This window comes from Phaseolus vulgaris, chromosome 11, assembly GCF_000499845.2.
Source record: "Phaseolus vulgaris cultivar G19833 chromosome 11, P. vulgaris v2.0, whole genome shotgun sequence".
NCBI classification, from domain to species: Eukaryota; Viridiplantae; Streptophyta; class Magnoliopsida; order Fabales; family Fabaceae; genus Phaseolus; species Phaseolus vulgaris.
In genome coordinates, this window is record NC_023749.2 from 35,898,483 (window position 1) to 35,926,195 (window position 27,713).

Here is a 27,713-nt window from a genome sequence, read left to right on the forward strand (position 1 = left end):
GGTAAAGAATCAAGAAATATCCGACTTGGTTTAGCTACAGACGGAATGAATCCGTTTGGTAATATGAGTACAACTCACAGTTCATGGCCTGTATTACTAGTTATTTACAACTTACCTCCTGGATTGTGCATGAAGCGAAAATACATGATGTTGTCTATGATGATATCCGGTCCGAAACAACCAGGGAATGATATTGATGTTTATCTAAGTCCCCTAATTGAAGATTTGAAGTTAATGTGGGACCAGGGTGTCGAAGTATTTGACGGATTTGCTAATGAAACTTTCAAGCTTCATGCCATGTTATTTTGCACCATCAATGACTTTCCGGCATATGGTAACTTATCAGGTTATAGTGTTAAGGGTCACAAAGCGTGTCCAATATGCGAAGAAGACACTGCTTCTCAACAATTGAAACATGGAAGGAAAACAGTATATCTTCGGCATCGGAGGTTTCTTAGAAGTCATCATCCTTACCGGAGGTTGAAAAAAGCCTTTAATGGACACCAAGAGGGTAGTGGTCCACCAACTCCATTAACCGGTGTTGAGGTTTACGAAAAGGTAAATAACATAGACCACACCTTCGGCAAGTCCAAAAAAAAGTCATCTGTGACAAATATTTGGAAGAAGAAATCAATCTTCTTTGATCTTCCGTACTGGTCGAGGTTAGAAGTCAGACATTGTATAGATGTAATGCATGTTGAGAAGAATGTGTGTGATAGCTTAATTGGTACACTTCTTAACATTAACGGGAAGACGAAGGATGGTCTAAATGCTCGTTTAGATTTGATTGAGATGAACATACGCGGCGAGTTGGCACCCATACAAATGGGTAAGCGTACATATTTGCCCCCAGCCTGTTACACAATGTCAAAAGATGAAAAAATTAGTTTTTGTCAATGTCTAAAGGGTGTGAAAGTGCCACAAGGACATTCCTCAAATGTGAAGAGTCTAGTGTCAATGCAAGATTTGAAGTTAATTGGGTTGAAGTCTCATGATTGTCACATCTTGATACAACAGTTGTTGCCGGTAGCTATCCGTGGGATCTTACCGATCTTACCAAAAAATGTTAGACACACCATAACCCGTTTGTGCTCATTCTTCTCTTCCATCTGTTGTAAAGTCATTGATCCCTCAAAACTAGATGAACTTCAAAATGAAATTGTTGTTATCTTGTGTGAATTGGAAATGTTTTTTCCTCCGTCTTTTTTTGACATCATGGCTCATCTAGTGGTGCATCTGGTAAGAGAGGTTAGATTGTGTGGACCAGTGTACTTAAGATGGATGTATCCTGTTGAGCGGTATATGAAAATTTTGAAAGGTTATGTGAAAAATCATTATCGTCCAGAGGCTTCAATGATTGAAAGGTACATAGCTGAAGAAAGTATTGAATTTTGTTCAGAGTACATGACAAAAGCAAATCCAATAGGTGTTCCAGCTAATTCATGGCACCACAGGCGTTCTACAAGTAAATGTTTACGTGATGTGAATATTGTAAGCAAATCTCGATCAGAAGTCTTGCAAGCACATTTGTACATATTGAATAACACAGATGAAGTTGTACCTTACATAGAAGCTCATAAAGCCATTGTGAAGGCAAATAACCCAAGACAAGCAGAGAAATGGGTCTTGATGGAACATAATAGAACTTTCATGCCTTGGTTTAAAGATGAGGTGTTCAAGGATTCAACGGCATCAGAGACCTTGACTTGGTTGGCTGCTGGATTGAAGTTTGATGTCATTTCATGTACAGCGTACGAAGTGAATAATTGTATATTTTACACGAAGTCCCTGGATGAAAAGAGTACAGTTCAAAATTCTGGTGTTACTCTTGAAGCCGAGTCAATGCAGTTTTCGACTTCGAAAGATACAAGTCCAGTACTTGGATCAATGGCATACTATGGGTTTATAGAAGAGATATGGGAGATTGACTACACTAAGTTTTCCGTTCCATTTTTCAAGTGTAAATGGGTTGATAATAAAAGTGGGGTTAAAATTGATGAATCAGGATTCACACTAGTGGACTTTCGAAAGATAGGGTATCGAGATGAGCCATTTATAATGGTTCAACAAGCATCTCAGGTTTTCTATGTGAAAGATCCTACGTCAGAACATTGGTATTTCGTTTTACACGGGAAAAAACAAGGGGAAGCCATAGATGATATTGAATATGGCGAAACTCGTTCATTCACACCAATGATAACTAATAAAGATGACGATGTACTTGATGATGTACATGCAACCCGTAAAGACCATAGTGAAGGAATTTACATATAAACATTCAACCCACATGCAACATGTAAATAAACATTTAGAATTTTTTGTATTATTTTTATATGATTTTAATTCGATGCACATTAACTAATGTTTGTTACCTAATTTTTTTAACAGAGACATGAATGACGACCAGACTCCAGACAGACCTCGATCTGGACGAGGCAGTAGAGGACCTACTAGATTGAAGCGTCTTGCATTGAGACGTGCTGCTGGTGAGAAGACACATGTTGACATTGACGTCAACACTGGAGTGGCTTTTGGTCCTAAGGCAGATGAGTTTATGAGCTATCTTGGAGTTGTTTCTCGTGAGAGGCTCTCCATTTTGATTAATTCATGGGATGAGGTTTCATTGGTTGATCGGAACATGCTATGGGAGGATGTTCTGGTAAGCTTTACATTATTATTGTTATCATATAATGCTTTTTAATATTGATTAATTAATTTTAATTTGATGATGTTATTTTCTAGGCAAACTTTGACATTCCTGATGTGGAACCGCTTCGATCAAAGATATTATCCAATATCGCACTTAAATTTCGTACCTTTAAGTCAAGACTTACTTCGAGATACATTTTTGGCGACCTTAAAGACGAAAATCCATGTTTAAAGTACCAACATATTGATGAAGAGACATGGCGTCTTTTTAGAGAAAGCCGTGAAAATGAGGCTTGGATGGTAAGTGAAGTAACTTTTTTGTTTATATAACATTAATAAGTTTATCTTATTTACTTCAGTTTGTTTATTTCAATTATGACAGGATCGTCGGAAGAAAGCTCAAGAGATAGCTTTGAAGAATCTTACCCCGCACGTTATGTCTCGTTCGGGGTATAGAAAACTTGAGCAAACACTGATGGTGGAAAAGGAGAAATCTCAACAGGGGACGTATTCTGAGAATGTGGAAACAGGGGTCACTTCTCCTCCACCATCTTTTCGCCATGAAAAATGGAAGAGGGCCCGAATTAAAAAGTCGGGTGCACCAAGTTCCAAGCAATCCGGGGTTATAATCGAAAAAATTGTAAGTTATTTTTGTTATTTTCAATTTTTTTAAAGCATTAATTATATTAATGATTGAAAATATGATTTTTGTGTACTCTTGCAGGATTCCTTGGAATCCGACGGTACATTTGTTGTTGAAGGTCGTCACGATATCCTGGTTGAAGCAATTGGACGACCTGAACACTCTGGTCGTGTTCGTGCCGCTGGACAAGGGGTCGGAATTAAACTTTATTTTGGAGTTTCAGAACGACAGCCATCCTCCTCCTCCAAGAAGGAAACTCAAATGAAGACTAAGTTACGTGAAGAAATAATGGAGGAGATGAGAAAGGAGACTGATTTGATGTGGCTGGAGATGAAAAAGGAGAATGATCGAATGCGACAAGAGTTTCTATCGCAACAAGTTTGTGCTAAGCCGATTGAACCCCTTGTTAGTCCCACTCCCAAGAGCACAAAGGGGAGTTGTGCGGCTCCTCCAACATCAGGGGATGATATCAATGGGCAGACAGAGGATTGTGAGCTACTGGTAGTGGGCGGCAAACTTCCTCGGGTGGTGGCACTTGGAAAAGTCTATAAAAACGCCACCACCTTACATAACGTTCCTCTCTCCCCTGATGTGGCGAAGGTAACAGTTGAAAAAGTACGATTTCCTGATGCTCGTGTTCCACTACCTTCAGATGAGGTAACCACTGTGGCCGATGCATTTCAGACATTCGTTGCCTGGCCCAGAGAGCTCATTCGATCTATGCCCGAACCTCATGTAATAATTTCGTTTCATTATATTATTTTTTATTTATATTTATATATTACATATAATTTAATACAAATGTTGTTTATCTTGTAGGAACCTTTTCAGCCACCAACTCCGAAAAAGAAGCGTGAGGTTCCAGTTGACGATCCTATGGCTTCCCTACGTCTCATTGCTAGTCAGATTGGCAATGATCCTTTTCCAGTTCCGTGGGATAATACATTTTTTCAAATCAACACTGAACTGCCATTGATGATTTACAACACAGATTTATCAGAATTTATATCTGGGAACCAGGAGCTCAATATAAGTATAATTCAATTTTTTATGATGTAAGTATCTTTACCTATTATTCAATTTACTTTATGTTAAATTATTATTGATTATGCTTTAACTAAAAACTTGTAGGTTTTTGCATAGAGTCTGTATCACTGAGGGGAAGGAAAATATGTATGGATTCGTAGATCCTGCATATACTAATCCCGTTGGACCAAACTCAACTGAGACTCAAGCATACATCACTAACATCCTGGAAAAAGAGGGAAAACAAATTTATTTATGCCCTTACATTAATGAGTAAGTTTAATTATATGTCATCAATTATTATTATTTCATGTTTTAAATATTTACTAACTCTTTTCAATGATCATATAGGCATCATTGGCAGTTACTTGTCTTATCAATGGTTGATAAGACTGCTGTGTGGTTCTGTTCCCTACACAAGAAGATGCCCACAAAATTTAAGGATATCATTGATACGTAAGTATAGTATAAACTTAACTTTGTATATGTTACTAATTAACCATCTACTAACGAGGTTTTTTGTATTAACCAGTTCATGGCGTGGATATAAACATCCTAAAAGGTCGATCCAGTTCAAATAATTTGAACTACATAAGAGTAAAGGTTTGTAATTTTTTTCTTTCTCTATTATCATTGTTTATCAATATACTAACATATTACTTTTTATTGAATTATATAGTGTAATAAACAACCAGGAAGCTATGAGTGTGGCTATTACATTATGCAATGGATGATTACCATTATAAGACTAGGTGTTAAAACTGGTTGGAAGGAGGTATATGTTAAATCATTTTTATAATTCTTGAACATATATATATCTAGAAACTAATTTATGTCAACTTTGCAATGCAGTTATTCACAGAAGAAACACCAATGAGTGAGGAAGGCATTTCATATGTTAGAGATTCTTGGTCCACATACTTCATTAATTTTTATAACTCTAGCATAAGTAAACAATATTAGTGGTTTTATTATATGTAATTTGATCACTTGTAAATGTACATTTTGATGATTTCAATTGGTTACTACATTTTTGTATTTGTCTGGCTGGGTTTAATCATTATGCAGGTTATTTAAATATATGGTTTCTGCACAAAAAAGGATGTACCAAAAAAAAAAAAGCACTATTTACAAATGCGGTCATTTACCAAGACCGCATTTGTAAATAGTGAATTCGCATTTACAAATGCGGTCTTAGTAAATGACCGCATTTGTAAATAGTCATTTATGAATGCGGTTTTTACCAAGACCGCATTCATAAATCCTAAACCCCAAACCCACTCCCTAATTCAGAATAATATACAAATGCGGTTACCTAAAATGACCGCATTTGTAAATGTGATTTATGAATGCGGTCATAGGACCGCATTTGTAAATTCCAGATTTACAAATGCGTGTTGATCAAATGCGGTTCTATGACCGCATTTGTAAATTTAAAATAGCCGCATTTGTTTAACTTATCTGCACTAGTGCTCAGACGTTAATAGCAATTAACATTTCAAGTCTATTCATAGCTCTCAAATATGTTAAGTATTGTTGTTTAGGTCAGAACCCTAAAAATACTTTCTAGTCAAATTTAAGATTCTCAATTTGTCACGGAAAAATAAAAGTAAAACAACAATACCAATAATCATTCAAGAACTGAATATTTTAATATAAGATATCACCTCAATACATAAGAGTTCGAGCAGATTACTCCCAATCCTAAAGGGTAGAATTAGCCACGCATACTTCTAGCACCTTCCATTCTCCCAATTGAGTTACAATTCACTCTATGGTTTTTTCCTCTCAATTTGGCACACTAGGGTTGCCCCTAGCCCCCTATTTAACCTAATTTTCAAGGGTTAGGTAACTTCATGCGTCGCACTTATGGACTTAATGATAAAACATAAAAGTAGTCCAATTAATCTGACACATTCTCGTTGCTGAGTTGGACTTTTTTTCTCTCTTTTGTGCGTTTTGGGCCTTCCAGCTTTCTCCTTTTAGCATATCTCAATCTTCTTTAGTCAAAATCTCCATTCTTCCCTAGAAACCTTCAATTAACAGCAAATTTGGGAATAAAATGTTATTATTCAATTAAAGATCATAAAAAATGTAAAAATGTAAAAAGGTATAAATTCATAAATTAGGGATTATTTTATATGTAAATTAGCAATTAATACTCATAAGTGCCTATATTTTAATATAAAATATTACTGAAATTAGACACTTATCAACGACCTCCAATGGGACACAAATTTACAAGGTGGTGTTGGCTAAGCCTACATAAAGAAAAATATATTATTTAACTATAGCGTAGGTTTTGGGGACACTAAAATGGGTATAAAATTAAATAATTATTAAGAAGTGGACTTTAAGCCTAACTCAACCTCACAAAACTAACTTACAAGGTGAGGTTTGCACCCACTTACATATTATGAAATATTCTAATCCTTAGTCGATGTGGGATCTCCAACACCCACCTCACGTCGAGACTACCAACTCGTGCGTAGGACTATATATTATGGGTGGTCCGATAACAGCCCGATAGCGGGTGGCCTGATAAGGCCAACAAACAATCGCTAGGATAGGCTTGAAATGGCTCTGATACCATATTAAGAGGTGGACTTTAAGCGTAATTCAAGCTCATAAAACCAGCTTATAAAGTTAGGTTTGCACCCACTTACATACTATGAAATGTCCTAATCCCTAGTCAATATGGGATCTCCAACAATAATTCAACTTAGCATCGTCGTTGGGGATACTGCGTGAGAAAACAAATGTGAGTAAATTGTTGCCATTGGGGACACTACCTGAGAAATAAATATGAGTAAAATGCACTTAAGGAGAACGAAATGGTCACAAAGAAGATGTAGGGTTTTTGGGAGGAATTTCGAGATTATGAGTTTGAAAATGTGAGACAAAAATGTTTTAATGTTTTATTTTTTTTCTCATTAAATAACTTAGCATGGGCTAAGGTGACAATAAACATCCACATCACCTTGGTGTCGCCTAGACCTACGCTAAATGTAATAAAATATTAACTTGCATCCATTTTGTGTCTCCATTATAGACGCTAACTTATTATTATTATTTTAATCATTTTTAACTTGCATCCACTTTGTGTCCCAATTCAAGACAATATTATTCTGTCACTTAATTTTTTTTTCATTGCATCTACTTTGTGTCCCCATTTTAGACATTAACTTATTATTATTGTTTTAATAATTTTTAGTGTGAGTTAAAGGTGTCCATTATGGACACAATATTTGACATTTATTTTTGTGTCCAACTTGAGTAGACTTCACCCATGGTAGTGGCTTATTTTTTATAGCCTCTGATGACTTTTTACAGCAAGTGCACCGTGTTGTCAGAAGTAATAATATGTCCCTAAGGACAAATATCAATCCTATAAGGAACAATTGAATTTTCAAGTACAATATTCTCTAAATATAAAATAGAACAATAAAAAGTTGGTTTAAAATGGTTATAATGGCAAGAATTATCAGGAAAACAAATCAAAGAGTTTTTTTGCTTCAATTGGAAGAATAGGGATTGGGTTTCATCTTTTCTCACTCCAATAGATTTTAATTTGCATGAAAACATTAAGTTCTTTGATTGAAATTGATGCCTGTAGAAAATTCATTTATATCGAATTCTCGCATATAAAATTCTTAAGAATGTTTCCTAGATATCAATTTCTCACATATTTATAAAAATAACTTAGAATATGATAAGTCTATTTCTAGCACTCAAATATGATAAGTCCTGTTGTTTAGGTCAGAATCCTAAAAATACCTTCCAGTCAGATTTAAGATTCTCAAACATGTCACAACTATTTAAAAGCAAAACAACAATACCAATAATCAATCAAGAACAGACTATTATATCATATTTCAATATCAACTCAATACGTAAGAGTTCGAACAGATTAATCTCAATCCCAAATGGTAGAATTAGTCACGCATACTTCTAGAACCTTCCATTCTCCCAATTGGTTACAATTCACTCAATGGTGTCTTCCTCTCAATCTGGCACACTAGGGTTGTGCCTCTAGCCCCCTATTTAACCTAATTCACTAGGATTAGGTGACTTCCTGCATCACGCTAATGGGCTTAATGATAAAAACATAAAATGGCCCAATGTATCTGACGCATTCTCGCTTAAGCGAGAATCTCCGTTGCTAAATTGAACTTTTTTTCTCTCTTTTATACGTTTCGGCCCTTCCAGCTTTCTCCTTTAAGCTTATATCATTCTTCTTTAGTCCAAATCTCCATTCTTCCCTAGAAACCTACAATTAACACCAAATTTGGGAATAAAATGCTCTTATTCAAATAAAGTGTCTATATTTTAATATGAAATATTATTGAATTTAGACACTTATCAACCTCCACCTTTTGTTGGAAGCTAAAATGAATTTTTCTTGTAGTGTTCTATTTCTAAGGCTTTCATCACATAAAACCCCGCACAACTCCAAGGTGATTTTGAGGCCTTTATTAATCCTTTATCTAAGTATTCTTGGATTTCTTTTTTTCAATATTGCAAATATTGTTGATTCATCTGTATCGGTCTAGCTTTTGTAGGTATTTGTTTCTTATCAAAATTATCTATATATGGTAATGAGACAATATTTTTTTTCTGTGCCAAAAGGCTGTGGGATTTGTTTCACATATTTCATTTTTATTTTTTCTTCATAATCTTTAATAAGGTTTTTACGATTAGGTGATTTTAGTTGCTCCTCTATTCTACTAAATGTAATTTCGTTATTTAATAAATTTATTTGTTTTTTCTTACTTTCTATATAATATATTGAAGGTTCTCTTAATAGATTTAATTCTCAGGTTCTAAGGGGGTTTTTATAAATTTTAAGCATATTTCTTTCCTTAAGATTTGAGTTATTAATCATTTTTATGTTACTTGAAAAAGATATAATAATGTTAAAAAGGGAGTTCCTAGAATCATTATGGTATTCATATTTTTTATTAATTTAAAGGAAGTACTATAACATATTGTATTCTTACATATTTTAGCATTAGATAATTTGTATTGAATATTATTTTTTTCCATTAACACTAATTACTTTTTCTATGGCTTTTTCATAATATTGAGTAGGTATTATTTCTTCTTGAATACATTTAATATCTGCTCTTGAGTCTATTAAGGCTATCATTTAAAAGTTTCTTCCTTGATTATTAGGGTTACTTCATTATGTCATATTTATGGGTGGCAATTAGACATAACATACTAATATAAGTTTATGCATTATTCTCTTCTATATAATTTTGATTTGAATGAGTATCTTGTTTATTTAGATATTTTATTATTTCTTTTCCTTCTAATTCTAATAATCTATACTCTAATGAAATATCATTTTCTTTCAATAATTGTATTTCTTGTTTAAGATTTTTAATTTCTTCTTGTAAGTCTTTTATAGTTATTTGATGACTATGTGGTTTAAATCTATTATGGATATCTTTCATATTTATGGGTTCTACCTTTTGTTGCGATTTTTCACTCTATTTTACTAAATTGTTTAATTGTGATAAAAAATCATTTTTCAAGGGAGATTCTTCTAATATGTCTATTATTGATATTAAAATAGTTGTTTGGTCTTTAGTTAACATATTTATACTCTTACAATTTGTACAGGTACATAAATCAGGTCTTAAGCAATAATTTTCTTCAGTTTCCTCTTCTGAATTTTCACTAGTACTTTCATATTCTATTTCATCTAATTCTACTCACTATCATATTCTATAGAGTTGTATGATTCATAAGTATTTGAATTAATTAATATATTAAGTAAACTTTGTTTTAATTTTTCATCTTTAATTTGATTTATCTTTTTTACTACTTTGCAACTATTTGCATAATGTCCTGCCCTTCCACACTTTCAACACGTATTTTCTTTATTCTTAAATTTTTTATATTTGGGTTTTCTTGTTGGCTTATCCTGTTGAAATATGGTAACCTGCCTATTTTTGTTATAAGGCTTTCTATAAATTTTTCTTCCTATTTTATTTTGTTTCTTAATTATTTTCTTTTTTCTAGCACTAGGTGCTCTAATTGGTTCCCTCCCATATTGTTGGCAGAAAGTATCAATTTCTCTTTTATTTATCATACTTTATTTTCTAAGTTTATTCAATAATTTAAAATTTGTACAAATTTGTGTTAGAATATATGGCCTTAAACAAGAGGGGGGTGAATTGTTTAAAAGGGGTTTTTGAAAAAAATTTCTGGTTTAATGAAATTCTTTGTATAAATCCAGAACAGGAATCAAGTTAGCCAAGAACTCAAGTAGTTATACAGCAATACACAGAAAAACAATCGGTTGTTTCTTCGAAACAATCGGTTGTTTATATCAGTTAAGCTTAAAACAAAATATAAGTGAGTTCAGGGTAAGAGAGAATCACACAAACAGTTTATACTAGTTCACTCTTAAACCAAGAGCTACATCCAGTCCCCAGAAACCATTGGGTAATCCACTAAGCAATCAAACCAGATTACAAAACACAAACCACCAAAGTAGTGACCTTGAACCCTTCAAGAAACACACTACCTTTGGAAAACCACACCAAGAGTATTGATCTTGAACACCTCAAGAACACACAATACTCCTTGGCAACACAACACCAGAAATACATAAGGTATAGAAAGAATTACACCTGGTCACAATACAATTTGAATTGAATACAATTGCAATCATATTCCACTCTCTCTCGAAAATCCAAAGCTTGATGTAAATCTTGAAATCTTATAATCAAATCTGTCAAAACTCAATTTCTTAAAACTGTCTCTTACTTGTTTGAAAACATTAACAAACCATTTATATGTTCCAAAGATTGGTCAAAGCATTTAATGAAGGAGCGTATTCAGTTAGAAAACATTTAAAACAGATTCACCATTCAATACTGAATTTTGTTAGGATTTTCAAAGAAACAATCGGTTGAAACCACAAAACAACCGATTGTTTTGGTTTGATAGTTAAGTCATCCAAACCAAACACCTTTCAAGCTTTTTCAAAAACTCCTAAGAGTAAAACAACCGATTGATTCGACAAAACAACAGGTTGTTTTTCACTTAGTTGGAAAAATACTTAATTTCAAAAAGGTTTTAATTCACATTAGTTTTAGATTCAACAAGGGAGTGGATCACACTTTATTCTACCCAAATCCCACCCAAACACAGCAACAACACCAGCCTTTCATCAAACACCTTGGATTTGGATTCTTCAAAGCACTTGATCACTCTTGATCAACAATTTGAATTCCTGTATCTATTACCATATTGTGTATTTGTCCATAAGTTAATGAATCATAGGCTATTGGTTTACCATAATGTCTTTCTAGATTCATTTTAACTATTTCTAAAAAGATTTTTGGTAATCCTGCTAGAAATCTTTCTTTCCAAAATCCTGCAAATTCGTCTTCTCTTAAGGTTATTTTAGATAAAAAGTTATCTTTGTACCATCTATAATCAGACATTGTTGGACAGTAAATGTTTGCCAATTGACTGGCTTATCTTTCTTTAAATATATTTAGGTCTCCTACAAAATTTTGAATTATTGAATAAATTAAAGTGGACACAACATCTTCTTGATTAGTTTCAGTTTTTACACTATTGAGTATAGCTACTTTATCTTGTTTTGTACATAGGTTATCCCACCAACCTTTCAATTGGCCAGTAAATCTTATGTGAGTTGATTTTAGATTGCACATTTTAAAGGTTTCACTTTTGTTAAGATTTTTTAGATTAGCAATTTAAGGTGAGAACCCTAAGAAGATCCCCCACTAAACACAAACTTAACCAAGTGGTTAAGTAAGTGTGAAGGTTCACTTCAGAAGGGCAAAGAGAAAAACACAGATATATGGTGTGGATGATGCAAAGAGAGCGGAAAATAAAAAACAATAAGAAGAAGATGGCAAGGTATGAACCGAAAATTAAAAGAAGATAAGAGAATGGAGAAGAAATAGAAAAAGGCACAAGAAGGAAGCAAAGGGAAACAAAAGGAAAAGATGAAGAGACAGAGAAAGTTATGGAGTATGGAAGTTGTCACGCCCCTTGGAGCATATGAACTCCAAGATGAGTGATGCAAGAGCCGCCACTTGAGATGTTATCCACCCAAGATAAGACCCATATAACCCAGAGTACTCAGACTCAAAAACTCACTCAAGCAGTGTTTCTTTTCTATTCAAATTCAATGTCTCAATACATGAGGCAAGACACCCTATTTATAGGAATGAGTGCCTTAGTGGGCAAGATGGGGAAGGTAAAATGGGAAAAGAGGGAGGGGCAACCAAGGGGGTTGACCATGGTCAAAATTGCCCCTTTGCTAGGTCTTCTAGAAGGTAGGTCAACTTTCCTAAATCTAGATGCCTTATCTTGAAAAGTGGGCTTAGTTCAAGTTCATTTTGTTAAGTACACTCCCTTTTATGTTATGTGAACCTACTCTAACCTATTTTTCTTTTTGGACCCCCAAAGTGAGCCCAAATTAGTTACAAACATAATTTCTCCTGTGGAAAGACAAGAAGGAAAAACTTCTAATATCGTGGTTTATATCTGGTTCTTCTTATGTTGATGCTCTCTCGAGGTTTAGTGGGGTCTGACTTTGTATACTGAGATGAATAATCTTTTTTGAGAAATGTTTGATGTGTCCTTAGTCATCTCCTGGTTGTTGTAGTTTGTATCAAAATCCTTGTACTATTTCTATAGCAGCGGATTTATCACTACAACCTTTTGTTTTATGCGCAGTAGCAGCCATAGTCATTTGACATGTTAAATCTAATATAGCTTGTTCACTTAATTCGTCTAAGTTACATTTGTGATTTCATTTCCTGAAAGAGAGTTTTGTACTAATTCTCCTCTTTCTTCAAATTGTACATCAGCAGCAATAGGTCTAAGATATAGAAATTTCTAAATTTTGGATAATTTCTTATTTTGTTAAAAGTTCTAATGTATTTATGGAAGTTTTATTTAGATCTTCTAACTTCTTTTTAAGTTCCTCAATCTTTAAATCGGTATCATTTTTTAACCTTAAAGAATCCAATTCTTTTCGTGGGACATTAAATAACTTATATATCGATTTTACAGGTAACTTTGAACTACTTGGAATATCTGATGGTGCTGCTTTATTTTCTATTCTAGTTAACTGTTTGGTCATTACCTTTAAGACAGTATTTGAATTGAGAGTGTAATATTTTAATATATTTTAATTCTACATTTTTATTTTCGCTTTTGATATCTTTGTACGGACTGGCTTTTATCTCTAGATCCTTTGTTGGTTGTAATACTTTGGTGTGGAGGATATTCTCACACTATTAGTTCATTATTTATTGTTTTCCAAGTATTACTTGTTTTTTCTAATCGGCATATAGTTTTATTAAAGGGATAATCTAAATTGTGAATATTACTATAATATGCGAGCCGAAGAAATAAAGATTTATCTCAGGTTGGTTTAGATAGTTGTAAAATTCTATTCTAATTTTCTCTTCTTGTTCTTTAGAATAGTGATTAAAATACCAGCTTACTCTTTCTTTATTATATTCAGCATTAAAATCTTCTCCAATCGATTGCTTATCTACACAATTAGGTTCTTCTTTTATTAAAGTATTTAATACTTGTGAATCTATTGGAGAGTATTGAAGGGATTCTGATTTTCTCGATTCTTCATATATTGGTTTACTTATTTTTGGAGTAATTTTATCTAATCCTCGCAAATCTAGATTTATTGTGGATCCGTCTACGGAGTGTCTGGATGGTTGACCTATCATTTGCGGTTCTTTTATCTTAAGCAATGATGACCTATTTATTCTCAGCCTAATATTTGTACCATCTTGAATTATTTCTCTTATTTGAGTATTATAAATCTTTGGTTCTTCTATTATATCTTCTAGTACTCATTCTTCAGGAATATTCCTAATTACTTCTTCATGAGTTAATCTTTTAGAGATTTGAATTGAAGATTTTCTATGGTTTGCCTCTACTAATATAGTTTTATCTCTTGGAAGGGATCTTATAGAGCCTTATAGTTATAATTTATCTTTGTAACTTTATAATAGATTCTATAAATTATTTGTATAGGACAAACTGTTTTATCTATTATCTCATTTGGAGTTTTAATATATGGTTTTATTGCATTACTAGTTTTTTCATTTTTAATGTTCATAGAAAAATTTGGATAGCAATTAAAGAAGGTTGGGTCATCATGTAAATTACATTCTAATATCGCAATTACCGAATCATTAAATTTTTTAAGTATGATATCTCTTAACATGATTAATATAGATAAGTTTTGCAGCAACTTGAATAAGTCCTAAGTGAATAAAATTATATTCATCCTTTATATGTTGATCTAAAAGAGATTGTTCTAAAAAATTTAAAATATTATTATTTTTTGTTCCTGGATAGCTATATTCGACTATATGTATTTCATCTTGATTTGTAGACCAAAATTTATGTTGTTTATATACTTCACATTTTTTATTACCGATATTGACCAATTATGTAATGAATTTTTCTGTTTGTGCTATTTGCATTTCTTTATTGTTTTCTTAACTAAAAGATGAAGCTTCTTGTTGTGGAGTTCTTATTACAATCTATTTATCTTTTAAAAGCCTTTTTTTTTCTCTGAGCAGGGCATATTACACTGCTTGGATAGTCCAACCGGTGTAATATGTGTCAAATATTTACAAAAATGTCATCGTATTTTTGTTTACATCGATTTTCATTTAACCGACCTAATATGTTGTTGTAAAAGGCATTATTTGCACTAATGATAGTGATGGCATTCCTATGAGCTCTTCTTTGAGTTTTGGTGATGAAACTTGCGGAAGCTTGTGGACGAGATGAGCAAGGCCTTCCTAGGAAGTATGGGTGCCTTGAAGGTGCATGAGAGTGGGGAATTGGGGAGGTTCGACCAGCCCCTTTGAAGGTGATGAAGTGAAGATTAAAACCTAGATGCTAGGCAAGGAATATTCTATGGCACAAAATTGGCAGCATAACAATACTCTATTCAATCTTGAAATACATGAGGTTGGCTCCTCCTTTTATAGGCTAAGGAGGACCTGAAATGATGACCTAAATGATGAGCAAATGCAAGCCAAATGAAATGCAAAAGAGTAGCACATGGAGGCACATGGAGCACATGGCACATGGGTGTACATGGCCTCCTAACTTGCATATGGACGTCCTAGATTAGTGGAGAGCTTCTAGAAACCGTAGCTAATCTAGGTTAACTCCTCCTTAATCCTAATTTGCAGAATTTAAACAAAGGTTCATACTATTTACACCACAAATAAGACTAAGCTACACTTTGTTGGGCCTTCTTGGACGTCACCCTTCTTGGATGTCAACTCTCTTAGATGCTCCTTGTGTGGCCTAGACGCTTCTTGTGTGGCCTATACGCTTCTTGTGGGTGCCCTCTATGCAAGGTTGGTCCTAGACGCTCTCTTGGTTGCCTTTCATGCAAGGTTGGTCCTAGACGCTCTTTTGGGTGCTGGGGCCTCTTCCATCATCCCCTCCCTCTTGAAAAGGATTTGTCCTCAAATCCAATGCTTTTTCTTCAACTAGGGGGATGAGTGTGGCTGGATGGTGTCCATCGTCTCCTCCTTCTTGAGAAGATCTATCCTCATATCTACAGACTTGATCTCGAATAGCAGCCTCTTGCTTCGTCAAGGCTTGTCCTCCTGGATCAAACGTCCACCTATGGGAATCATCAAATAAAGCATAGGTGTTAGTTTGAAAATCAACTTTACTATGTTGCCATTTTTGTTTTTCTTTTGGTTTTGGCAACTTTGTACAATATTTCTCTTTTGATTGTTGTATGTGTTCTCTAATCATCTTATGCATTTTAAAATGTTCAATTGTGGTTACTTTCTCTTTAGGCACAAATCCTATAGGAAATGGTAACAATTTAAAAGGAGAAAGATGATTTAGCCCACATATAACCTCAAAAGTAGAAATATAAGTAGTTTTGTGAACTACTTTATGGTATGTATGCTCATCTCTAGAGTTGTGTTTGTCCTTTATGATTATTCTAGGCATAGTAGAAAGAGCTAGATTTTCAAATGTATTTTGACCATGCTTTTGAGGATGATAAGAATTTATAGGGGACAACTTAGTTTCAAGTTTTTCCAAGAGAATCCTCAAATGATGGTTTTTAATTTTTGGAGCTCTATCCAACACTATGCTTGAAGATAAACCATGGAAACTTGTCACTTCTCTAGAGAAGAGTTTATCCATATCCATGGAATTAAAACCTTTTGTTGTCCTAGGAAGCTCTAAGATAAAATCGAGGTTTATGTCTTCCCAAGGGTTATTTGCAAAAGGTAAAGGAGTATAGAGCTCATGAGACATCACCTTAGGTGTATTTTTAAAACAAGAAATGTATCTAGGGTAATGTCTTTGAACATCTTTTCTCATGGGTGACAAAAGTTTTCCCTTTAAAAGCTCTAGAGTTTTATCAACTCTATTTTGTCCCATGAGTTCTCCTTCATGAAGAGTTTCTTTTTTATGTGTGAAGGTAGTCTCGTTGATACGACCATTGATCGTGGGATTTTTAACATTTTGCAATGGTTGTCTCAATAAGACATGACAAGTTTCTTTAGGTACTACCTTACATAAAAAATCGTCTTGGTAGTTGCCTATAGATAACTTGACCTTCACTTGTGGGTGATATCTCATATATTCAAAGTAAACTAATACATATTTATCTATGCAAGCCTCTTTTAAGGTTTCTTCTTTTATGACTATGCTTGCAAGTGTTCCTTCACAAAAGGTAAGGCTAGGTTTTTCAACAAGAAGCATGTTTTCAAAGGTATTTTCAAATTTTCTTTCTTGTTAAAGGACCTTGTGGGAAGGATCACTCTTTTCCCACGCCTTTTGTTTCTCAAGGGTTTTATCTTGATTTTCTATTTTTAATATGCTTGTAAGGGGTGTTATAAGATATTCCTCATTCTTTCTAGATTCACACCACCCCTCACTTGGCTTTTCTTTTTCTTTTTCTTTAGCTTCCCTTTCGTCTTCCTCTCTTTTCTTTTGTATCTTTCTTTCCTTCTTTACTTTATGGGAAGCAAACAATTTTTCTACCCTCATTTCCCAATCTAAGCAAGCTTCTACATTTTCTTTTCCATGGAAATGGGGTAGGTCTACCCTTATCTCTCTTGGGCTTTCTTGTTCTCTTCTATCTCTTCTATGTCTTCTAGGGGGTGTTTGATAATAATCATTTATTCCCTCCCAAAAAGAATCATGATCTTTAGAGATAGATGCATGAGAAGGTAAATTTTTTTTTTTAAATGTGAGACTTCTCATCCTTTGCTTTAGTCAATTCATTAGTTTTGGTCTCATTCGCCAATTGTCTATAGGAAATTAATTGAACATCCTTTGCAAGTTGTTTCAAAAGGGATTTGATGGATTTCACATCACTTTCCATAGACTTTGCAAAATTAGAAGACATGACTAGAACTTTGTGTATAGAAATGTTTTACTTTAAGAAAGATGAAGGAAGTTAATGAAGGTAGTTTTCCAGGTAAGAGAGGTGAGTCACAATGGACTACTTAAATACCAAGTCTTTGCCTTAGCCAAAAACTATCCCTCAAGATCTTCACACAAATCTTTCTTTAAGTAAATCACTTAAAACACAATGAGGATGTAGAAATCAAATTTTTAATGCAAGAAACAATGCAAGCTATCTAACAACCCAAGCAAAATTATCAAATCTTTAAACAAAGCTAAACAAAAGCAATTAAGCGAAGTTAATCAAAAGCAATTGGCGTAATTAAAGCAATTAACAAATGCTAAGCTTGAAAGTTTAAGCTAGTCGGCCCTAGGTAGGGCTTCTTGGACACTTGGAGCCCTTGAAGACACATTCACCGTCTAATTGTGTGATTAACAAGTAATTAACAAGAGTTAAATTGCAAAGAAATTAAATGGCACTCCCTTCGTTGTTTTTCTAATTGCACTCCCTTTGTTGTTTCTTTCTTGTTGGGCCTTCCAAGGTGTGTGGTGTATTTAGTATGTGTTTGTTGCTGCCCCTTGCCTTTGATCCTCTTGGAATTAGGTAATTAAATTCTTCAGTCCAGCACCTATTAAGCAAAGCTAGACTCCCCTCAAGTCAATTCCCACTCAACAAGTACCAATTGATATTTAATCCACCACAAACCTTAGAGGTCAAAGAAATAAAGCAAGACAAATTAATTTGAAAACACAGTACCACACAAATGGAATTAAATGTGACACAACTTAGAAAGAGTTCAAATGAAATTAGACAAGCAAATAAAAAGGCACTCAAATAAATGGATGGCACACAAAAAGGAACCTATGGAATAGCACTAGATTTGATTTAAAAACAAAAAAATCAGCACCACTGAAAAAAAATGTTGTGGTCCAGAATACGTGACTTTTAAAGATTTATGCTGAGCTGGCTCTTTTATATCTGCTTCTGAAAATTAATACTCAAACAAATCAAGATATTAACAAATTTTTGGCGTTGGTTTCACTCCAAACGCATGCACCAATTAATTTTAATAATTTTTTTAAAATCAGTGCTCAGAACTTCTAGATGTAGCGTCAGGATTGCACACTTTTTTTGTAAGATTTATCTTTTTTTTTCTATTTCCTTTTTTCAACTGATTCTGTTTTTGTTCTTTTGCTAACACCTCAATCTAGTGAAATCCAGAGGCTCAGAATTTTCTTATGATGTATTTAATTTTCATAAAGCAAAACAGCCAAAATAGATTTGTGAAAACAGGGGATTCTGAAATCTGGAATCAAAAACAGAATGATATACCAACAAAAACACAATGGAATTAATGTGATGGAATTTGTGTGGTCTAGCACACAAATATGAACTCAAACTAATATTAAAAAAGCACCAAAGGATCAAAACACAGCAGATTTCAGATCAAGCATTCAACAAAAAAAAACAAGAAACAAATAAACCAAGAAGAGTACTACTAGGATTTGTTGACAAATATGGAAACACATGACTTAGACAAAACTTATGGATTCATAAAATGAAAAGACTCAAGAACATCATATGACCCAAATGAAATTTCAAGCAAGACTCGAATACCTAAAAATAAAAACAGCAACACAAAGATATCAAGAATCCTACACAAAATTGAAAATAGATGTTCAAGCACAATTTTGAACAAAACCCACCGATTGAAATGAATAAACAAGCATTCAAATCATATTAAAACACAAAAACAGTAAGACAACTTGGAATAAAGATGAACAACTTGGAGAAAGAAGAACTCAAAAAGAAAAATGCAAAGAGAACTAGTACAAAAATAAGAAAAGAATGCTCCTTATTTAATGCGGTTCAGCGCTTAAACGCATTCGTAAAAAACGCGGTGGCATTTTTGAAATTATTTTGATTTACAAATGCGGTTATTTAAATAACCGCATTTGTAAATGGTTTTTACCCTAAAAATTTTAGGCGCTCAACAGTTTCGTTCATTCTTCGTTTGCGCTCATATCTGTTCTTCGTTTTCTCTGGTTGCGAAGTTCTTCATTTTCGAAGGTACGTAACTGCATTGCCCCTTATTCTCTTGTTTCCATTGCTCCTAACAATTGCATTGAACTTCAATGGCTTTCGCTTTCCATATTGCTTTCGTTTTTAATGGGTTTCGCTCTGCATTTTGAAGGTGTACTCTTCCATTGCTTCCGCCGCTGTCGCATTTCGCTCTCGCCGCTTCCGCCGCCGCACTCGCCGCAGCTGCCGTGTTTCCTCTTCTCCCCTTCCACTCTTCACCAACAACGTGCCCCTAAAACCCCAGCTCATTCAGAAGAATATACAAATGCGAGCTCATTCAAAAGAATATACAAATGCGGTTATTTCAAATAACCGCATTCGTAAATCGCATTTACAAATGCGGCTCTATAGCCGCATTTGTATTTCTCTGATTTACAACTGCGTGCTGATCAAATGCGGCTCTATAACCGCATTTGTAAATGTAAAATAGCCGCATTTGATTAGCATTTCTGCGCTAGTGAGATACTCATCTTTGAAGAACCATAGCTCTGATACCAAATGATGGCATTCCTATGAGCTCTTCTTTGAGTTTTGGTGATGAAACTTGCGGAAGCTTGTGGAGGAGATGATAAGCAAGGCCTTCCTAGGAAGTATGGGTGCCTTGAAGGTGCATGAGAGTCGGGAATTGGGGAGGTTCGGTCAGCCCCTTTGAAGGTGATGAAGTGAAGATTAAAACCTAGATGCTAGGCAAGGAGTAGTGTATGGCTCAAATTTGGCAGCATAACAATACTCTATTCAATCTTGAAATACATGAGGTTGGCTCCTCCTTTTATAGGCTAAGGAGGACCTGAAATGATGACCTAAATGATGAGCAAATGCAAGCCAAATGAAATGCAAAAGAGTAACACATGGAGGCACATGGAGCACATGGCACATGGGTGCACATGGCCTCCTAACTTGCACATGGACGTCCTAGATTAGTGGAGAGCTTCTAGAAACCGTAGCTAATCCAGGTTAACTCCTTCTTAATCCTAATTTGCAGAATTTAAACAAAGGTTCATAAGGTTATGCTATTTACACCACAAATAAGACTAAGTTACACTTTGTTAGGCCTTCTTGGACGTCACCCTTCTTGGATGTCAACTCTCTTATACGCTCCTTGTGTGGCCTAGACGCTTCTTTTGTGGCTTAGACGCTTCTTGTGGGTGCCCTCTATGCAAGGTTGGTCTTAGACGCTCTCTTGGTTGTCTTTCATGCAAGGTTGATCCTAGACGCTCTTTTGGGTGCTGGGGCCTCTTCCATCAGATATGGTAGTTACCTTTCAATGAACAAAAAATAACTATACGAACTGTAAGTGAAAATGAAAGTGAAAGTGACACTGAATCAATTGATATACTTTCACACTAAGAATTGGAAAAAGTATTATAGTGTATCTTAGTGGGCTTGCCTTTGGAGCATTTTGCAAATAGATATACAAAAGTAAAATAGTGCAAAACTTCACACAAATTTCCATGACACTAAAAGTCAAGGAATTTTTTTTTACTTGCTCCTCTTTGGGTGATCCGAGAACGTGGTCAGCAATGGTAACTTGGAGTTCATCGAATAATAATATTAACTATTATTATAATAATAATAATAATTTTAAATTTTAATTTTATAACTAAGATTTGAATTTCGATTTATAAATCACCGAAAACTTGTGATTTAGATTTGGAAATATGTTGGATAATGAAAAATAACGCAAATATATTATATATTTAGAATTGAAAAGAATATTTTATATTTTATAATTTTATTTTTATTAATGGAATAATTAAATATACTTTAAAGTATCCATAATTTTATAAACGTGGACTAAACTAACCATGTTTTAAAAATCATTGTCTATATTAAAGACAATTTTAGTTAAATATAATTTAAAATAATCACTTAAAAGCCACATTTTTATTATTTGGGGGCAACACTTTTATAAAATGTTTTCTTTTTCCTTTTTAGGCTAATTTTTATACACATGACCACTTTTAAGCTACAATTTTATTGGTTATGCATATATTTTAAAAAAATGTGGTATAAATAATCAATGATTTTATAAAGTGTGGTATTTAGTAGTCTTTAAACTACACTTATAAAATTATTATTTATTCTACGTTTAAACAACAATTATATACCGTGTGACTTTTAATTCTTTTAGAATAGGTACTTCATATATGTTTTTTTTAGGTTGCTCAATATTAATAAGGGATTCATCACGTCATTAGATGAAGAAAATTATTAATATGACTTATAGTAAAAGCCATAAAGTTTAATGGCTTGCGAAGATTGTTCTTATCGTAGTGTAAAGAATCGAAAGACAAACCGTGAAAAAGAGAAAGATATTTTTATTGAGTTGTGGACTTCTTTAAGATACGCTGGCGGGTAGCTAGAGTAATAAATAGAGGTTCATTTGCACGCGCTTTATCATCTGTTGAATAAATAAAGACTTGACTCCGACTGATACCTTCGGAGTACTATTGTATACGGGCATTATCTCTTTAAGCAGGTGAGTTTTCACCTTCTGCAATGGCTTCCAACAAACGCAGCTCTTCATCACACGCTCAGAAATTTGATGTGTTTGTTAGCTTTAGAGGTGCAGATACTCGTAACGGTTTCACAAATCATCTTTTTGCAGCCCTTCAGAGAAAAGGAGTTGTTGCCTTCAAAGATGACCAAACAATCGAGAAAGGGGACTTCTTGGAGCCTGAGCTCTTGTACGCAATTGAAGGATCACAAGTTTTCATTGTTGTCTTCTCAAAGGACTATGCTTCATCCACATGGTGCATGAAAGAGCTTACGAAGATTGTTGAATGGGTTGAAGAAACGGGTCGAAGCTTGCTCCCTATTTTCTATGATGTCACTCCTTCTGAGGTCCGAAAACAGACCGGGGAGTTCGCAAAAGCTTTTGATGAACACGAAGAAAGGTTCAAAGATGACTTGGAAATGGTAAAAAAATGGAGGGCAGCTCTCAAAACATGTAGTGATCGTTGTGGGTGGGATGTTCAAAATAAGTAAGTACACATAATCATACTTTTATATATGTTATAATTTTATTTTGTTTTTTAAAGTCTTAACTAAGCTCTTAGTGATTATTGAACTTTGGCTGCACAGGCAACAATATGAAGAAATTGAAAACGTTGTTGAAAAGGTAATCCACATATTGGGTCGAAATCAAATTTGGAGTTTCGGAGATGATTTAGTTGATATGCATTCTCGTGTTAAACAATTGGAAGAACTTCTTGATTTGAGTGTAAGTGATAATGTTCGACTTGTGGGAATTTGTGGGATGGGTGGAATAGGAAAGACGACGCTTGTAACTGCATTGTTTAATAAAATCTCTCATCAATATAATGGTTGTTGTTACATTGATGATTTAAGCAAAATTTGTTTGGATCTTGGAGCAACATCTGCACAGAAACAACTTCTTTGTCAAGTTCTAAATCAAGGAAATATTGAGATACACCATATTTCTTATGGAACTATGTTGTTGAAAACTAGGCTACGTCACTTAAAGACGCTTGTTGTTCTTGACAATGTTGATAAAGTGGAACAATTAGAGAAATTGGGTTTGCATCCTGAATATCTAGGTGCAGGGAGTAGAATCATCATAATTTCTAGAGATTGTCGTATCTTACAAAATTACAGAGTAAATGAAGTTTACAATGTTCAATTTTTGGATGACACTCAAGCTCTTCAATTACTTTGTAAAAAAGCTTTCAAATCTATCGATATCAAGTTAGAATATAAAGAGTTGGCATTTGATGTTCTGAAGTATGTGAAAGGTCTTCCATTAGCAATTAAAGTATTGGGCTCATTTTTACTTGATCGAGATGTTTCTGAGTGGAGAAGTGCATTGACTAGAATGAAAGAAAATCCAAACAAAGATATCATGAATGTGTTGCGAATAAGTTTTGATGGATTGGAGAATCTAGAGAAAGAAATATTTTTAGATATTGCTTGTTTCTTATCCAGTTATTATTTCTTTGGGGAGTCAAAAGTGAATAAGCATCTAGAATATCGACAATTTTATCCTGACATTGGTATGAAAGTTCTCATTGAGAAATCACTTATAAGTCGTCGAGGAGGGGAGATTGAAATGCATGACTTGTTGAAAGAGTTGGGTAAGAGTGTTGTCCGAGAAAAAGCCCTCAATGAACCAGGAAAGTGGAGTAGGTTATGGAGTTACAATGATTTCCAAAAAGTCATGAAACTAAATAAGGTAAAATAATTCTTTTAATATACATTCTTAGCTCGTTATTTTTCAAAACTTTATAAAATTATTTGTAATATTTTTTTCCTCCATAAAATGTTTTAGGAAGCCAGAAATGTTGAAGCTATAGTTATTGACAAAGACAAAGAAGAGTTTCTCCAAGAAAGAATAAGAGTGGATGCTCTCTCAAAAATGAATCACCTAGAGTTGCTCATTCTTCAAAATGTGAACTGTTTTGGAACTCTCAATTATATTTCCAATGAACTGAGATATCTATTTTGGAATCACTTTCCTTTCATGTCTTTGCCACCAACTTTCCATCCAGATCAACTTGTAGAACTAATGCTGCCGGATAGCCATATCAAACAATTGTGGGAAGGAAAAAAGGTACTATATATTGTTATGTCATATTTTCTCAACTTTCTAGAACAAAGCAAAAGGTACTATATATTGCTGTGTTTCACTTTCAGTGTCTGCCTAATTTGAGATGGCTGGATCTGAGTCACTCAAAAAATCTTATTGAGGTGCCAGACTTAACTGAGGTTCCACGTCTTACGATTCTCAATCTTGAAGGATGTATAGAAATTGTTGAGATTCATCCATCCATTGCTGTTCTAAGAGAACTTTGTCATTTGAATTTGGGAAATTGTAAAAAACTTGTCCTTAATCTGAATGTCATATCTGGGCTCAGTTCTCTTAATTGCTTAAGTATCTCTGGTTGTTCAAAATTACTAAATAGTAAGATGTTAATGGACCCAAGGCACACAAAATATCTGGAGAAAGTTGATAAAAATACAAATGTGATCCAATTGCCAACATCCTCTGTATACAAACTTCTAATGTTGCCTTTCCAATTTTTCTCCCAACCAAAACCTCAAGATTCATTTGGTTTGTTATTGTCTTCTTTGTCTTGTGTCCCATGTTTGTCGTATCTTGATATAAGCTTCTGCAATCTACTTCAAATCCCAGATGAAATTGGGAACTTGCGTTCTTTAGTAATATTAAATTTGGGGGGAAACAAATTTGTGACACTACCAAGCACCATCAATCAACTTTCCAATCTTAAAAATTTGAGATTGGAACACTGCAAGGAACTGAAATATTTGCCTGAGCTTCCGACAATAAAAGGATACATAATTGACAGCATGTACAGTGGATTATTCATTTTTGATTGCCCCAAGTTGAGTGATACGGAACACTGTTATGGCATACTTTTTTCTTGGATCATGCAAAATCTTGAGGTGACAACTCCATCCTTTATTTCCTTTATCACTTTTTCTGTGTACACTATTTATCTATAACTGAATTTGAATTTGGTGGTTTCAGGTTTACTTACAGCCTCCTATTTTCTCATATGAGATACGTGAGATGTTAATTGTTATTCCTGGAACTCAAATTCCAAAGTGGTTCAATAAACAAAATGCAAGTGATTCAATTAGTGTGGATCCATCTGCTGTTATGGATGACCCAAATTGGATAGGTATTGCCATTTGTGTTCTATTTGTCACACATGAAAATCCTATGAATTTGGGTGAAGGATATCATCATTTTGATTTCATTACTATTGCATACGGTGTCAATAATGTCTACCTTTGGCCAAAAGTTTATTCAGAAGTTGATATACTTTCCAAGAAGGATCTGGTGACAGTTGAATTAGATCACTTGTTCACAGTGTTTTACTCTCGAGAAGAATTCATTCGTCTTCTAAGAAGACATCCAAATACCATGCATGATCTTCATGGAGTTGAATTTGGAATTAAGGTTAGTTGTCAAGGTTATCGTGTTGTGGTGAAGAATTGCGGGTATCGTTGGGTATTTAAGGAGGATCGTCAACAATTAAACTTAAACATGTTTTTCGGAGGAAATTCTTCATCTCCAAAGAAATGTGATTAACCATGGAGAGCCTTCAGCTTGCAAATTTCTTCTCAACCACCACTCCATCAAAGAAATGTGAATCCTTTTAAGGTAAAATTTAATGCAGAAATAAATATTACGAAGGTCATAATTATTAATAAATTACTGTTTTTTTATTAAGGACAAAATGATGGTTTCTATCTGATATATTAAAGTTAAAATTTGTAGCACTGATCCATTTTTCTGGATGAAATAACTGAGGCAATCTAACTCCTTATATCATTTTACTAAGTGTCTAGTTTTACACTTTTCAAAGATGTGAAAATTGAAATGTAAACAAAAGCTAAAACTAAAAAAGTAAATATAAGAAATTATGTACATTGCCTTGATAATCTCCTTTTAGATTTTTAGGAGTTATTTAAAAAATTAGTATAATTATGTGTGTACAAAGTTAAAATAGTTTTAATTTACAAATTTAACATAGTTTTAATAATAAATTGACAAAATTATAAAATAATTAAAGTATTTATAAACATAGTTTTCAAATTTTTGTTTAAAAGTAGTGTTTTGATCTTTTATAAAAATTTAATATGATTGGTCTTTTGCTTAGAACTAAATTGTGCATAGGAGATATGTCTGAAGTATTTTGAGATTGTTTTTAAGATAACTCAGAGTGATCTAAAGCACATAAGGACTAGATTTGCATGATTGAGTTCTATTATCAATCACAACATCCAATCAAATACAAATATTTGGACAAGACTTGAATCACTTACCACTAGACTTCCATCTTCTAAAACAGAAGTGCACCACAACATTCAAATATATATATTTATGATTAGCAAGCAAGGTCATTATTTGCAACTTTTAGTTTTTACTCATTCGTGATCTTAAACTGCTAGCATTTCACTCACCTAGTCTTTATAGTTATGCCAAAGCAAAATTTGATCAGTGATATTACTGGTATAGGTGATAATGATTTCACCATTAGTTCCACCTAAACATATGTAATTGTCTTTACCAAATAATATATTTCTAATTTGCCCATTTTTGTATCTGTTCACTAACTTTCACAATGACTTTAATTGAAATTTGCAGAAGACATCATTAAAGAATGTCTCAATGGGTTAGACTACATTATTACTGCGTATAACTTGTCCCAAAGCTATATTCCTTAGTATTCAATGTTTATTCCCTGCCCTAGTGAATAGATTCTTTGCCCAGCAAAAAAAATCAAACTAAGTACAATTCAGTTGTTAATATAATAAGGTACAAAATATGCCACGAGTGAGAATATTGATATGATTGATTTTGTAAGAAGAGAAGTCTTACACTAAGGAAAATTTACTCTCGTGCTTATTTTTTTATTATTATAAAACCAGAAAAATTCTAAATTAAAAATATGTACACTACATACGAAGAAAAACTAAATTATTATTTTAATTTTTACTGATGTTTTATCTTTATTTTTATTAATTATTATTAAATTAATTAATTATAATATACAACTGCCAAAATGTTTTTTTTTATATAAAACCAGAAAAATTAAAATTGAAAATATATGCTATAGTTTTGAACCAAGTACTTTAACAAAAAAACTTGAAATTTAGTTTCAAAATCGCAATAAAAATATTAGGTCCAACTAAATTGCAAATATTGAAGAAATAATGTCTTTTTAAATCTATTTTAAAAAATAATTAATTTCATTTTACTGAAACTGCATACAGTCTAAAAATGCCAATATAAATTTCAATAATTAATAGTTAAAATATTACAACACTAAAGAAATAGGAGTATTAAATTTAAACCAACAAATTGAAAGATGAAAATTTATACGAATAAAT

The 27,713-nt window shown here is 33.4% G+C and overlaps 1 protein-coding gene across 1 annotated transcript; it reads left to right on the forward strand.

Annotated features, from left to right (window-relative positions):
• The first annotated feature begins 22,228 nt into the window (after window positions 1–22,228).
• On the forward strand, window positions 22,229–26,122 carry LOC137827804 (disease resistance protein RUN1-like). Its single transcript, XM_068634135.1, has 5 exons — window positions 22,229–22,816; window positions 22,917–24,024; window positions 24,121–24,402; window positions 24,486–25,256; window positions 25,342–26,122. Exons 1-5 carry the CDS (start codon window positions 22,332–22,334, stop codon window positions 25,906–25,908), a joined length of 3,213 nt encoding a protein of 1,070 aa, XP_068490236.1. The 5' UTR covers window positions 22,229–22,331; the 3' UTR covers window positions 25,909–26,122.
• The last annotated feature ends 1,591 nt before the right edge of the window (window positions 26,123–27,713 follow it).

Excerpts from the sequence above, each read along its gene's own strand:
- LOC137827804 (XM_068634135.1), top strand. The coding sequence starts at position 22,332 with ATGGCTTCCAACAAACGCAGCTCTTCATCACACGCTCAGAAATTTGAT. Across the intron at positions 24,025-24,120 it reads AAGTCATGAAACTAAATAAG|GAAGCCAGAAATGTTGAAGC; the intron begins GTAAAATAATTC and ends AAAATGTTTTAG. Across the intron at positions 24,403-24,485 it reads AATTGTGGGAAGGAAAAAAG|TGTCTGCCTAATTTGAGATG; the intron begins GTACTATATATT and ends TTTCACTTTCAG.